Source organism: Hippopotamus amphibius, chromosome 14 (genome assembly GCF_030028045.1).
Source record: "Hippopotamus amphibius kiboko isolate mHipAmp2 chromosome 14, mHipAmp2.hap2, whole genome shotgun sequence".
Classification (NCBI taxonomy): Eukaryota; Metazoa; Chordata; class Mammalia; order Artiodactyla; family Hippopotamidae; genus Hippopotamus; species Hippopotamus amphibius.
Genome location: NC_080199.1, coordinates 73,271,843 through 73,287,648, shown reverse-complemented (window position 1 = coordinate 73,287,648; position 15,806 = coordinate 73,271,843). Strand labels below are relative to the sequence as shown.

At 39.2% G+C, this 15,806-nt stretch overlaps 1 protein-coding gene and 1 long non-coding RNA gene across 6 annotated transcripts in view; one reads left to right on the top strand and one right to left on the bottom strand.

The window, feature by feature from the left end:
- Nucleotides 1-5,007, bottom strand: part of LOC130835754 (uncharacterized) — a 107,103-nt gene extending 102,096 nt beyond the window's left edge. Inside the window, exon 1 of the long non-coding RNA XR_009049024.1 lies at nt 4,759-5,007. This is a non-coding gene — a long non-coding RNA (uncharacterized LOC130835754). The remainder of the gene's footprint in view (nt 1-4,758) is intronic.
- The window catches only part of USPL1 (ubiquitin specific peptidase like 1), a 33,811-nt gene continuing 22,674 nt past the window's right edge, over nt 4,670-15,806 (top strand). The window contains exons 1-5 of one of the 5 annotated variants that reach the window (XM_057707576.1): nt 5,516-5,630; nt 8,726-8,891; nt 9,409-9,537; nt 10,930-11,575; nt 15,454-15,567. In XM_057707576.1, coding sequence (XP_057563559.1) covers nt 8,793-8,891; nt 9,409-9,537; nt 10,930-11,575; nt 15,454-15,567 — 988 coding nt within the window. In that variant the 5' untranslated portion in view covers nt 5,516-5,630; nt 8,726-8,792. Of the gene's footprint in view, nt 4,833-5,497; nt 5,631-5,665; nt 8,892-9,408; nt 9,538-10,929; nt 11,576-15,453; nt 15,568-15,806 lie in introns of those variants that run through there. The other 4 variants (XM_057707577.1, XM_057707578.1, XM_057707575.1 and 1 more) reach the window with 4 other exon arrangements.

Here is a 15,806-nt window from a genome sequence, read left to right as displayed (position 1 = left end):
GGCAGGTGATAATAAGGAATTAGAGTGGGGGTGAAGGGTAAAGAGCTGCTCAGATAGGTGGACAGCCTGACAAGTGAAATTTAAGCTGAAACTTGAAGGGTCAGAGTCAGTTGTGCAAAGAGGAGAACAGTCAGCAGTTAAGGGCCTAAAGGTGTGTGTGGGTTCGTGTGCTGCAGTGCCAGTTTCAGGGGAATAGTTATTATAGCACATTCCCAAATCTTCTATTTTTCAAGTCTTTTGCTATCATTTCTATCACCACTTCTTCTTTTCTCATGGTTTAGATTTTCCTGGCTAAGTTAAACGATGGCATTAATTCTGGGGAATTTAAGATTCCTTCCAAATAATCCTAATTTCCTTTCAGTCCTTACAAGTGATAAATTCACCTCAAAGTGACAACTCTTTCTCAATTAGGAAAGAGTGTTTCCCCTATATCAGCTTTGATTTTTTGATTTGGAGCCCTTCTGATTGCTAATCAACGTGTTGCATGATTACTTCAACAATTACTTATAGAATGGTATTTTGTCATCAGAAAAATGCACTGCTGTTTTCGGAACTCTACGTTGCTCTGGAGCCTAGGCAGAGTAAAGGTCTCTCAGATCTGCTGGTGCTACATGTTAAATCAGAAGAGCATGTGACATACTGTAAAAAGTCTGAGATTAGAAATTAGAGGATGCAGGTTCTAGTCCTAGGTCTGCCACTTTGTCATACAAGTTTGGGTGAATTGTTTACTTCTTTCAGGCTTAATTTTCTTACCGGTAAAGAGGGAATAAACAGATGTTGCATCTTACACAAATTCAACTATATGTGATTGGCAAAAAATTTAAAAGAAAAATATCAACTTAAATAGCACCCAAGGAGCATTTGCCCTGGAGTGAGCAAGAGCTGGAAAGCACAAATCCATTGTTATATGTCAGTCTCAGCTTTTGAGAGACTGACTGAAAATCTCTCATTGAAAAACTGAAACGCCTCTCACTGAAAATCTTACTCTACTGCATGATTTTAGTGTTTAAAATTTTATATTTTTTTGTTTGTTTAAGACAAGGTCCCTACACATAATCCTTTAACTAGGGCTCAAGAAGTTCAAATGAAGAAACAGCATTCAGGTGACGTGATGTATCTCATGCTTATTTTAGAACTAAATAGGACGTTGAGTCTGCTATACCATCATATTATACTGCCATAGGGCACACATAAGTCAAAGTTGATGGAACCCTAGAAATACACTTTTGAGATCCTGATGTATCAACTTATTTACGTTACTGGTTATTAAATAACATTTAATGAACTATGTCACTATCCCAATAGAACTGTGTCACTGTCTAGGGCACAGATATAGTCACATATGTGGAAAAATGATGCACAAAGTTATTCATTGCATAATGCTTTTAATAAAATCAGACAAAAACCTAAATGTCCATAAAGAGAGGACTCATGAAACATCATGCCATGCAATATTATTCACCCATAAAAAAGAATGAGGGACTTCCCTGGTGGCGTAGTGGTTAAGAATCTGCCTGCCAATGCAGGGGACACGGATTTGATCCTTGGCCTGGGAAGATTCCACATGCCATGGAGTGATGAAGCCCATGTGGCATAATTACTGAAGCCTGCACACATAGAGCCCGTGCTCCACAAGAGAAGCCACTGCAATGAGAAGCCCGCACACAGCAACCAAGAGTAGCCCCTGCTCACCACAACTAGAGAAAGCCCGCACACAGCAACAAAGACCCAACACAGCCAATAAATAAATAAATTTATATATAAAAAAAAGAATGAGGAAACTGCCTACAATGATATACAGAACTTCCAAGTGAAAAAATAAGGTACATAAACTATGCATAGTATGCACCATTTATGTAAAAAATATATACATACAGTACTTATTTGCTTGTACAAGCATACATTCTGGGGGAAAAATACACAAGAAACTGTTAACACCATTTGTCTCCTGGGCAAGGAACCAGGTGGCTGAGGGACAGTTGTGGAAGGAAGACTTTTCACTGCATATTCTTTTTTTTGTTTCAAATTTTGAACCATGTGAATATATTACCTAACTGAAAAGAAAACACAAAATTTAGATCAGCAAGAAAGTAGTTTGTGATGAAAAAGGATCATGTTCTTAGTGGAAAACATTTATAAAAAGTAGGCGTAGTTCTAAGGGTAAATACCTACAAGTAGAATGTTGTAACTATAAGGGACCTTCCTTAAGAGATCCATCTATCCCAAACTTCTCACTTTACAGATTTGTAAACTGAGGCCTTGAAAATTGACTTGTGTAAGACCACACAGCAGAAGAGACAGGATTAGAAACCAGAAATTTCAGCATCTGCTCTAAGACTCTTCTTTATCTGTCTTCTCATTTTGCGTGGGCAAACCAGAGCCAGGTAAGTTTAGGCTACATAATGGGCTGTCACCTTCTGTCTAAATTTTAGAGTCAAAAAGTACAAAATAAGATCAAACACTTGGACTACTAATTTCTTATGTGGTCACTATATGGCTATACTTACAAATAGGTTGTACAAATCTCTATCGTGATATATCACATATCACACACATATCACAGTATGATAAATCTATCCTAACTCAACTGAATTCACTGAGGGCAAGAACTAAAATGTCTTGGTTATTTTAAAAAATATCCGAATGCCTAGCATAAGTGTACTGCCAAAAATATTAGTACAGGTTCACATCCCTTAACCAAAACCCAGGAGCTGAATGTGTTTTAGAAGTAATAATTTCCGGGAATTAAAAAATGTCACAAGGCACACAAACCATTATGTAACACCTCACATACCAGTGGCCAAGAGCAGCACCCCATAATCAAACATATTATTTCTCCAGCAAAACATATGGGGTAGGGTGGGGGGGACTCGAGGGGGGGGAGTCAAGGAAGGGAGGGAATACGGGGATATGTGTATAAAAGCAGTTGATTGAACTTGGTGTACCCCCAAAAAAACAAAAAAAAATGGGGTAAATAAAGAATATATATAACTTTTCATTAGTTCAGGTCGTATTTTGCTACCAAATGAATTTTGTCTCCAAGCTTAAAACATTTTTGGTTTTCAAAGCCTTCTGAATGTTGGAATTAGATACGAGATTATAGACTGTACTCACAACGGTGTTGCTACAAAATATGGCTAGTCACTTCGACCCTCATCCTCTTGTCGAGCCCAGAATAAGCAATTATAGCAGGCAGCTTTTATATCCCATGTTTGTGCAGACTTGTTTTGTCATTAAGAAATACAACCTAGCAGAGGAGGGCAAAAACTGACAATGTGAAAAGAGGGGGGAAAAAAAGTCCTAACGGTGCAACACTGTATTCCTATTGGAGCTGCTCACTGATTATTAACTTAATTGAAAAAAAAAACTCCACTTGATTAACTCATTTTAGTTTTTTAATAAAAACAGGTAATAAAACTCGTGTCCCACATTGCTAACGAGGGTATCGAGGCAATGAGCTTGAATCCTATTAGAAGGTAACTGCACTCTTTTGGGGACCAATGTTCATAGACAGAGGCATTCCAAATGTACTGGTGAGAAGCAGAAATGTACCCAATTTTCTCCCTTTGGAACCATTACTCTAATATAAACGAAAGGGGAGTTTTCTAGTCAACCTCTCCTGATTGACGTCTGTATTAGTATCCTTCCTTCGATTTTATAAATTCTTACATGCCTTTTCCTACTTTTTACAAGGGGAAAAGCTCTGGAATCAAAACACACACACTAAAATCCATTCTTTCCTTTCCACTACTCAAGCCCCACCTCCATTTTGTTTGTTACTATCACAGATTTTTTCCTGGCAAAAAATCAAATTTGCACTAAAAGACTATAAATCAACTCTGCAGACAACAATGATTGATATGGCTCCGTTGGGAGATGTTGACTTTCAATCTTAAAATTTTAGCGACATTTTAACTGCATCAAGTATTTTGTTCAATGCATGACGTTAATATTCAGCAAGTGTCTATTACAAAAAAGTGTATTCCATTCTAAAAATGGAAATACCAAAGGTGAAAAAGAAAAGTCTTCTGAGTTATGGTCACTATTTCAGGACGAAGTACTAAATTCTCATGCTGGCATCATAATTCATTAAAATAAGAAACAGAAAACCTAACAAGCCAGCTCTTACAACACATACACCAGCACGTCAGTTACCTAGTATCACCACAAAAAAGGTAAACGAAAACTAACCGGCCTGTTTTTCACTCTGGAGGAAAACAAAACAACAAACTCCCTGGTGGATTCCTTGGCCATCTGCATCCAGAAGTACCGGAAACTAAAATTTCCTTCTCACTGAAGAATTTCTTGGTGCACGGGACTTACTTCCTCTACCCGCCCTATCGAAACGATCAGCATTATTCCAGGATATACTTTGAGACCACTAAAAAAAACCAAACAAACCTCACAGTCCAAAATGCCAACGGTGATTATCCTGTAAAGAAATGGTCAGAGACTACACGTGGTTATTCTAGGACACAGAACCCAGTCGAGCGAGGTGACTTCTGGAACACGCTGCCCCCGAGATCGCGAATGCAGACTTTGAGACATAGCACGCGCGGTCACGCTGTCCCTCACACCACGCGGCCTGCCTCCGGAAGCGGAGCCTGGGGCGCGTCAGCTCCACGAGAACTCCCCCTCTCCCCGAAGTGAACACAGGGCAGGGCGGCTGGGACGAGCGCGGCGGGGGCCCCGCGGCCGCTGACTCCTAAGCATGGGTCCTGGAGAGCAGAGTCCCTGTGCTTTGGCAACTCCCCTTACCGTGAGAAGATCTGGGAGGGAGGAAAGGAGGAGAAACACCCAGAATCCTGATGGGAAAGCCCCTGGCCTCGCAGGTGGGGTTTGGGGAGATGGGGAGGGGCAGCTCCGTGTGTGGTGACCCTTTGTGAACACGCTCGGCGGCCGCTCGGCTCTCGCCGAGGCTTTAGGAGAGCGGACTGTGGGAGCCTGGCGCGGCCCGCCGTTGCGGAGACCTCGGCGCCGCAGGGAGGCGCCGGCCAAGGGCCTCTATTGCAGCCTCCGCGGTGCAGGCAGCCCTTCCCTCCTCGCCCACCCGCCCACCCACCCATGTCTCCCCGGGCCGCGTCGGCTCCCGACCCAGCCTCGCGCGTCCACAGCGCAACGAGACGCACGCCTAGTTCTTTCCTCGGCCTAATCCCTCCGCTGCCGGCCGCGCACTAGTTTTAATCACGCCCCACCCCCTGGCCGCCGGCGTCACCTCCGCCACCCGAGCGCTTTCCAGCAGCTTCCAGAAACGTCGCCTCCCCAAACCCAGTCACTCACATAGGGCGGGCTCTGCAGCCACCGGCCCCGCCCCTAGTCGTCGCCGCGGCTGAGACTGCGGCTGCGGCAGCCGGGCGCACAGCCACGCCTCTCTGCGGAGGCCGACCGGAAGTGCTCCTGTCCTCGCCTTCCCCCTCCACGCTTACGTCGTTTCGGGCCCCGCGCGGAGCCGGAAGGGGAACGCTTTCGCCGCGGACTCAAACCGGAAGCTGCTTTCCCAGCGGAGGGGCCGGTGGGGGAGGAGCAGGCTGAGTGTAACGTGGGTTGAACGTTGCGCTCTCGGTGTGGCGCTCAAGCTGGAACAGGAGTGCGGGGTGACCGGGTGCGAAGACGGGGAGAACCCGCAGCAGGTAAAGGAGAAGACGGAGTAGTTTCCTTCAGCTCCTGAAATAGGGAAAGGGGACAGAGCTGGGGTGATCTATGGGGTAGTTGCTCGCTGAAAGGAGGGGCTAGGCTGGGAGGGGAAAAGAGGGGGAGAGGTTCAGGTGGGAAGGCTTGGTGATTAAGGTATTAGAATAGAGTCACAGATTCATTCGTTTGAACTCAGGTAAATGCTGAAGAGAAACCAGAGTTCACCCGTCTTTTCCAGGGAGAGTGAAGATGGGGAGAGATAACGGAACCCTGCTCCTCCTCGGGTTTCCAGGGTTGGGCATGGATACTTAATTGTCTTAGTCTGTGATGCAGGACGGCTGGTTTGGGTACGGGACAGGGCTGGGCTCCGAAAGCCGACCCCATTCGTTGGTTTCAGGTCTGTTGTGGCCTCACCTTTGACAGGTGGCGTGCTGAGCCCACTTAGTCTTGGAGGGAAAGCTCAAACGGGTAGAAGGCCTTCTTCGAACAGTTGGTTCTCTGGGTTTCCCCATTTTGCACATGGGGCTGTGAATTAAGCTTCATTGCGTCTTTCAGTATCCCCAGAGCCAACTTCACACACTTTGGTTGTGCTGTAACTGGGTCCATGCCGAGCTAGCAATGGACAGTCGGGCTTCTGGAGCATCAGTGGCTCACAGAAGTAATGAAAAGGGGGGCATCATGAAAAAAATGCGGAGGGTGAAGTGAAGTAGAGGAGGGTAAGGCTGGAAAACCAGCGGTCTCAGTGCAGTGAGCCTTAGGTCATACTGAGCTGTTTGGACTTTTCTATAATCAGACTGGAGTCAATAGATGATTTTAAGCTAAGCAGCGACAGATTCAGACTTGCTTTAAAGAAGCATCACTTTGACATTGATACTGAGTGGAAATGAGATAGAAAAAGAGGTGGGGATTTGAGATGCTTCCTAAGAACTGTCCATAGGATTTGATGACTTTCACTAAGTGAAGAAGGAAGTGAAAGAGTAGAGAACCACTCAAGTTTTCTTTTTTCTTTTTTTTTTTTGTCTGTGTCATGCAACATGCGGGATCTTAGCTCCCCAGTTCCCCAACCAGGGATCAAACCCGTCCGTGCCCCCAGCATTGGGAGGACGGAGTCTTAACTACTGGACCACCAGGGAAGTCCCAAGAACCAGTCAGATTTTCTAGTGTGTGTGTTTGTAAGGAGGTGCCAAAATCTAGGTGAGATACAAGCAAGAGGAGCAGGAACAGGTAGTGAATGCAGTCATTTAGGGACAAGTTAAGTTGTGTCACCCCAGGATTTGGTACGTAGGACCAAGTAAATTGTACTTGGAAGACCTGAGTGGCCTATCTTTGGTGTTTTTTTTTAAGTGAATTTTCTTTTGGAGGTTATGCATATTCAGGATTTCAGCCACCAATCTGTTTTTCCCATTGAAATGTTGGGTGATAGGTTCAGGAGAGCAGATTGGGAGGCTCCTCATGTTTTACTTATAGCAGAGACAGAGAGAGAAAACCAGCTGGAAAAGTTTTCTTAATCCCTCAGGTGAATGGAAATTTTCATTTAAAAAAATGTGTTCAAGATACATAGCTTACCAATTTCTCTTTTGAGAATACTGCAGAATGATTCAAGCTATGCTGCAAATATTCTGCCTAAAGTATAAAATAGCACCGAATAGTAGTTAAAATTGCTGTGTGTGAGGTGCTAAGCATTTAATTCTTAGAACAAACTAATTTTACAAATAAATTTCTGAACTTAAATCCCATACTTTTATCCTCTCTGGAACCATACAAGTTTGACTTTGTCCTATATAGTGTCCATTTGTAAGTAGATTATAAATAGAACCAGCCGAAGTTAACAAATTGGTATTGTCTATGAGGAGCTTAAAAAGTTAACACCAGACTTGTTTTTACCCTTTTGGCTGTGGTTCTTAATGGGGTGATTCCACCTCCCCACCAACACCACTGGGGGAGGTTGGAGGGACATTTGGCAACATTTAGAGACATGGTCACAACTGAGGGGGGGTGCTGTTGGCATCTAACAGGTCAGTGATGCTGCTGAGCATCCTCTTAATGCATAGGGCAGCCCTCACAACAAAAGAATTATCTGGTTCAAACTGTCTATAATCCTGTGGTTGAGAAACCCTGCTTATGGATATTTCTTTAGGAACAGCAAGTTGAAATCCACTGATACTTTTCTAAAAAGTGTTTTTATTTTTGAAATTATTACTTGGCTTGAAAGGTGTGTAAAGTTTATACAGCAGAACTAGTTTAAAGTGAACCTTTGAGCCCCAGTTTCCTAGGAGGAGGTTGTCATAGAATCATGGATTCTTAGATTTGGGAAAGACTTTTGCTTGAAACTGTCTTACAGCATCCCTGTGAAGTGGTGATTCACTCTGCTTAAAGTTCTCCTTTATCTGGTTTTCCTTGTATTTTAAATCCATATCTAAACTACTGTTAACAGTTACTTTTCCCTTACGCTGAGCTTGTTTCATAATTTTGACTTTACTGAACGTAATTCTACTCCAGGGGATTTCAAAACACTTGTTACGTGTATAGTTGGTACTATGACAGTGTTTATATTTTTGTTCTGTTCCAGATTATTTACTTTAATGTAAAATAGTATTTTGTTGGCAGCTTTTTAAAAAGTGGCACTGTTTTCAGTTGGTGATGTATTCTTGGTATAGAAAGCAATAGGAGTGTATGGGGTTCTTTTGTCCTTGTCTAGTAATGGATCCGGGTTTTTTAAAGTATTTTCTTAGTATAATGCTTACATATTTGTTTCAAATTGTGCATAGACTAAAAACTTAGGTTTTCAAACTCTGGTCAATATATTTAAATAACACCTCTATTACAAGTTTTGATAAATTTGTTTACAAATGAGTCTACTGTGAAGACTGGTCCTATTGCCAGTTTACGCCCTCTTCCCACAGATTTGCTAGGTTTATAAATAAATTTAGGTATTTTGTTTTCACTTCAAGATTACAATTTCAGAATATGTTTAACCTAGGATGTATAGTTCTCAAAATATGCTTAATGTATATACATCTTATAAAAGAGCGTAGCTCTTTTTCAAAGTAAATAGGATTTTTATTTAATTGTCTATTGACTTTTTTTTTTCCAGGGTTCATTGAAAAATCCTTAGTGATATTGACATGTTTCAAGTGACATAAATTAGCCAATGACTCGGAATGATGGATTCCCCGAAGATTGGAAATGGTTTGCCAGTGATTGGACCAGGGACTGATATAGGGATATCTTCACTCCACATGGTGGGGTATTTGGGAAAAGTTAGTGAACTTATTTTTTGCCTCAGTGCAAAGTTGGATTTTTCACCTCCTATTTTTGAGACTTAAATTTGGTTTTAATTTTACCAATTAATTTCTAAAAAAATTGTATCTTCCACGGAAATCTTACAGTAATGGCGAAAGATTGTTTTGTGTTTACTTCTCTATGTTTTATTGATATGTGAAAGTAGAAATAAAACATAGACCTTATGGTTTACTATTTGAAAATATTGAACATATTTTCAATGGTAGTTGACATTACTTTTTTTCTTGCAGATAAAACTGATGCTATTTCTTAATGCTTATTTAATATTTAAAACTAGAATATATTCTTTTTGGACCAATAGCTGTATTAAAGCCTATATGCATTTCTTTTATTTGCCATCTTTAAGATATCTTGCCAGGACGCTTCTAGGTGAAAATTATAAATTTTTTTTCTGGTTACTTTCCCATTTAACTTTTTGTAATTCGATACAGTCTAGGAATGTCTATATTTTAATTAATTTTTTTTCTCTTTTAGAATTATGATTCAGCTAAAGTCCTGTCAGATGGGTATTGCCCTGCTTGTAGGGCGAAGGGAAAGTTAAAAGCCTTAAAGACTTACCGAATTAGTTTTCAAGAATCTGTCTTTTTGTGTGAGGATCTGCAGGTAAAGTATTAATCTTAGATGGTATTGAAGTTTTAGCCTTTTGCTTTTTTCTTCAGTGTTTAAATTTGTACTCATTTTGTAGTTTTTATACTGTATGTTTTTAATATGTAGATAATCAGGGTCTCTAGATCTGTCTCGTTTGCAATTTTAAATATTTTCTGTTATTTTTCCACTTGATTTCCTGAGTTATTACATGAAGATGTTTGTTTCTGTTGTCATTAGACTTGTGAGAGGAGAGAATATATTTCAAGATTTCTATTTTAAACCTTGTGGGGTTCATTTTAGCTGTTGTTACTCTCATCTGTTGGTTTATTAACTTTGGGACTTATTGAAAAAGTTATTAATCTCTAAATAGTATGTACTTAAAGCTCTAAATATCATTTAGAATTATAGTAATTTGTATCCACTGGTACAGCTTTTTATACAGGAGCATGTTAAATTTCATAATACTCTACATTTTACTGTACTTGGCAACTTAGGAAACTCATACACGTATGTAGTTCTCAAAACTTTGCAAGGTAAGTATTCCCATTTTACGAATAAGGAAACAGATGTAGAGGATTTAGGAACATAACATCTTCATAAAGCAGTAGAGCAGTGATTGGAATACAGTCTTCTAATTTCAGATATGTATTATTCCATAAATGTCTGGAGGTATAGTTCTTTAGTTCACTAGAGGCCACCAAGGTAGCAGTCCACCATACTGTGTAGAAGAAAGCATATTTTAAGTGAGGGCACACAGTATGTAAATTTCTTGCATTTGTCTTGTAAAATATTTTGCTAGTTTTCAAACTTAGGGAAAATTCATTGATAATTTTAGTGATTTGTTTACACTTTTGATATTTGGCTGAAATTGTGTTTGTGCATAGTGAAGTCTGTAAAATTCAGCCAGTTTGATTCTTCAACCCGATAATGGGTGTAAAATTGTTATACTGATGTGCTCTCAGATTAATACTGTTTCAAAATTAAGGAAGAATAGAAATTACTCTATGCAACTTTTTTTGTTTGAAAATACTTTTCTAGTTTTTAATACTATGCAGTGTACCTGTCCCAAAGAGAATAATACTCATCATAAAATGTTGGAATTTTTAATCCACTCAACATTAGATTCTTTATTAAAGCAAAAATATGTGTTTTCCTTGTTAGCTTACCCTAGCATATAGCTCAGATTAAACCCTTGATTGTTCAAATTAACTAGGAAAAATTACTCTTTTGTGGACTAAATTTTTGATTAAATAGTTGTTTATCCCTGGTTCCTTCAAATTTAGATTGGTGATATTATTTACCCTTTCATGTCAAATTAATGCTAAAGTTTTATCCATACTTTTCATGACACGGAATCTGTAAAGTAAAGCTTGAGTGTATTTATTTTTTGTTCTTTTTTCTTTCTAGTGCATCTATCCCTTGGGCTCTAAATCATTTAATAACTTAATTTCTCCTGATTTGAAAGATTGCCACACTCCAAATAAGCCTCAAAAAAGGAAGGTCTTGGAAACCAACTGTAAAGATTCACCTCTTTTAGCAAATTCCAAAAAGACTAAAAATCATAGTGGTATTGATGGTGAACAAGTTTTAAACAGTAAACGTAGTGGAGAAGAATATGATGAAAGCTCATCAGACTTACCTGGTTTACTACACGGGGGTCAACAGAAGCCAGTTAGGACAGCTGATTCCATGGAGCAGAATGAGAATTTGAAAGCCGGTTTTGTTGACATGGCTGCTGAAGAGGAGTCTACTATGGCTGATGTTTCTGGAACTGGAGGGACTTCCCCTCAAAATGAAGGATGCACATCTGAACTGGAAATGCCATTGGAGAGCAGACGTACCTCATTTTGCCAGACTTCATGTGTCCAGTGGAAAAACGCACATGCTCTCTGTTGGTTAGACTGTATCCTGTCAGCGTTGGTGCACTTGGAAGGGCTGAAAAGCACTGTGACTGACCTGTGCACTAAAGAGGAGTCTGTGTTTGGTCGGTTGTTTACTAGGTATAATGAAGCCAGTGAGCTTCTGCATACCAGTCAGTTGGATGGAGTTAAAGGTTAGTAATAATATATTATTTCTCTTTAATTTTTTAAAGAGGTTAACGTTGAACGTTGTCTCATAGCACGTAAAAAGATGTCATCATTAGCTTTTGTTTTATGTAGAACAAAGGGCTCCCTCCCTGGGAACAAGGAGCCCAGGGACCATGTCATGAAGCTTGAATTAACACCAATTGCTGGTATCATGACTGCCCAAAATGCAGTCTTTTTCAAAAACTAAGAATAAAGAATAAGGAGGCTGTGGCTGTATCTTAGCTGTCAGGGTAATGGTGGTCAACATAGAGTCCATCAAAATAAAACTTTAAGTTTTTGAGCTGCCATAAAGCAAAATAAATAAAGAAGTAACTACAGATCACCCATAATCCCACAATTCCCCAAAAATCTCTCTTCACAATGAGGGGTATATTTTTATTTTATTTCCTATAAAATGAACTGACCTCCAACTCAAGATAAATTCAAATATTTGCAGGGACTTGCATCTACTTGTGTGTTCCTCCACATCCCATCCTCTACCTCCCCCCAAAGATAATCATTATTCTGAAATGTGTTTTATCATTTCTTCTTTTTTAAATAGTTTTTCCTACATATATATGGCTAAGCAATATGTTGTCTATAATTTAATGTTTTGAACTTTATAAAAAAAGATATTTTACAGTATTTTTTTCTGGGACTTCTTTTTATAAAGATTTATCTATGATGCTGCTTGTATTTGTAGTTCATTGATTTTTGTTGCTATATAATATTTCCAGTTTGTAAGTATATAAGTGTATTTATGCATCTGTCGTTGGGTTGTTTTTGCCACTGTAAATACTGCTGCTGTGACTATTCTTAGGCAGGTCTCCTTGGGCACAAGAGTTTCCCTTGGATGTACCATAGGATAGGCTGTGAGTTCAGGTTTACTAGATAACAGCTAATGGTTTTCCCAAGTGATTGTACCAATCAGTACTCCCATTAGCAATGTAGAAGAGATCTTCCTAATCCATCTTTCCTCCGTTGGTTGTTTTCACACTTGGAGAGTTTTGCAATTTGAAGGATATAAAATGCTCTGTGGTCTTGATTTGCTTTTCCCAGATTTCAAAGAGGTTGAACAGCTCTTCGTATGTAGATTGACCCTCTGTTCCCTCTGTGAAGCCTGTTTGTGTCTTATCCCTGTTTGTTTTGTTATCATATTCTTATGTTGCTAAAGTTAGTGAATCTCCCAGTTTGTATCTTGTATTTCTACTTTTTTAAAGATATCTTTTTTTTTTTAATTTATCTACTGGTTGCATTGGGTCTTTGTTACTGCACGCAGGCTTTCTGTTGTTGTGGCAAGTGGAGGCTACTCTTCACTGTTTCACATTGCAGTGGCTTCTCTTGTTGCGGAGCATAGGCTCTAGGAGCATGGGCATCAGTAGTTGCGGCACACAGGCTCAGTAGTTGTGGCACATGGGCTTAGTTGCTCCGCACCATGTGGGATCTTCCTGAAGCAGGGATCAAACCCGTGTCCTCTGCATTGGCAGGCAGATTCCCAACCACTGCACCACCTAGGAAGTCCCTAAAGATAACGTTTGATGTACAGAAATCGTTAATCTTTCCTTTTGTAGCTAGCAACATTTGTGGCTCTAAAAAGAAATGTTTCCTTTCTTCAAGATCAGAAAGTCATTTACCTCTGCTTTCACTGAGAAGTCACAGAGCTTTGCTTTTTACATTGAAATTCTTAATTCAACTGGAGTTAATTGTGTGTGATGTGTGGTAAAGGTTCCTTTTTTCCCATTGCATAGCCAGTTTTTCTGGTTCCACCTTTTTCCTCAGTTAATCTGCCATGCCAGCTTTGTCATGAAACATTCTATGTATGTGTGCAGCTGTTCCTTAACTCTCAATTTTGTTTTCTTGGTCACTTTATCTGTCCCTGCACCAGTACACCACTATTTTAATTATTAGGGCATTTTAGGTCTTGCTATCCTCATCCTTATTCAACTTGACTTTGATCATGCAATCTTTTATATAGATCTTATACATTGTTTCCCCATTGTTGACTATTTTTCTGTCCCTGTAGCACAGTCTTAATTATTATGGCTTTTGGGGTCTTGGTATCTGATAGGGGGAGAATCCTTACCTTTATGCAATTTGACTTCGGTTGTGCAATATTTTATTTGATTAGTGTACTCTTACGCATTGTTTCCCCATTGTTAACCATTCAGGCTACTTATCATTTTTTTTTTGCTATTACATGCAAATACCATGGCAAATATCCATGTATCCTTTGAATCTATTGCTGATTATACCCTAGAAGGGATGTTAAAGTATGCACAAAAAGAGTCTGAATGGCTTTCCAGAAGGGTTATAACAACATAATAATCCCATTTTCATATGTAGAAATAGACATCCCAGAACAGTCTATAATCACCTTTGGGTAGAAACGTTTAAAAAGTTGTAATTTTGTTAGATAAAAAATATTTTGTTTCAATTTGAGTTTCTTTGAAATTGAATTTTTTTGCAATTTTTAAAATTTAGTTTCTCACAAGCATGTTTGCTTTTGCCTTTTTTCTTTATTTCTGTTTTCTACAATTATAGAAACCCCAATACTGAGTAGGTGACAGTTGTTTGATTGTTGTGGAAGAACATAGTTCATTCAGATTTTGACTTGAATATTGAATTAATATTAACTTTTAATTTTAATATATTAATTTTTTACAAGATAATTGTGGTTTTTACGATATTGTTGCAGTTGTATTTGTTCAAGCTGCATTACTTTGGATTGTAAGTTTTTTCTTTAGTGTGCTCAATGAACAAAAATTCTGGTTATGCTTACTTCATATTACAGAAGACTCCATATGTTTTCATAGTGAAACGTATAAACAGTGTGATCAGGCTTATGAATTATTTATTCATGAGAGATTTGAGTGAAAAGATCTGTTTGTAGTTTAGGAGTAACTAGAGTCAGATGCATATTGAGGGTTTTATTCAAAGTAAGTTTCTTATTAATCTAAGTTTTCTGTCAGAATAATTCCATTTTGAGGGCTTTTACTCTAAAGAAATGATCAAAAACATGAACAGGTGTGTGCCCAAAGGTGTTTATCATGATAGTATTTATCATAGCGAAAAAACTGTGGTGCAGTTGGAGTGTAATAAGTGGCTTGCAAAGTTTTTAATGAAGCAGATTTGTGTTTAAAAAAATAAACCAGGGGGGCTTTCTAGGTGGCACAGTGGTTAAGAATCCGCCTGCCAATGCAGAGGACACAGGTTCGATCCCTGCTCCAGGAAGATCCCACATGCCATGGAGCAACTGAGCCCGTGCGCCCCAAAAAAAAAAAACCAGAGTGTGGAATTGTATGAAATGTGATGATGTCATTGAAGACCTCTTCACACCCCCCCCCCCCCAAAAAAGAAGACAATAGAAGCAGGGAAACATACCAGATGTTAGTTTAGGAAATAATCATAACTTTATTAAGACTCCTTGTAAATTTATCTGCTCCTGTGATCTAGTTAAGTTTAGTAAAAGTTATACAGAGAGCATTAAATGATTGGATGTCTAGCGTAAGTAATAATTGCATGAAAAGAGAGAGCTTCGGCTGTTTCAGACATAGGCAAAATATCTGAAAGTGTGGCTCTTTAGCTAGACCTGTGATTATTTGGATGAGGCCGACTTTCACTGAGATTTTACTCAGGCAGAGTGACGTTGAGCCAGACAGTCAGTATTAATAATATTGTGCTGTTAACAAATATGGAGGGAGTATGTGGCATATCACAGAGAGAGGAAGAAGAATTAAGGAATTTTATAGTCTCCATTTTGTTTCTGCAAAATTTGTTGACTCAGACTTTCATTTTTGGTAATGTCTTAATTGTAGAAAGATATAGGTTGATGAGAAATTGATAATACTCTGTATTTTATTATTAGATGGAGATTGTAAAAAACTTCCTTCTGAAATATCTGCAAAGATAGAGACCTGCCTGAATGAAGTCAGAGATGAAATTTTTAGTAGGCTTCAGCCTCAGCTTAGATGTACATTAGGTAAGTAATTTGTGGAATTTAACTATATTACTCATCTACCATAAAGGCATACTTACATCAAAAGGAAATATAATACTGTTTTATTACTTGGGATGATCAGATTCTTGGGATCTGATCATTTAATCACTGGCTAAATCATTTGTGGACAGAGCTGTTTTATATAAATATGCAGGCATGTGTTCTACCCCTTAAGAATGGTTGCAGTTCTCAGAAACAGGTGAGTGCTCAGGGGGTACACC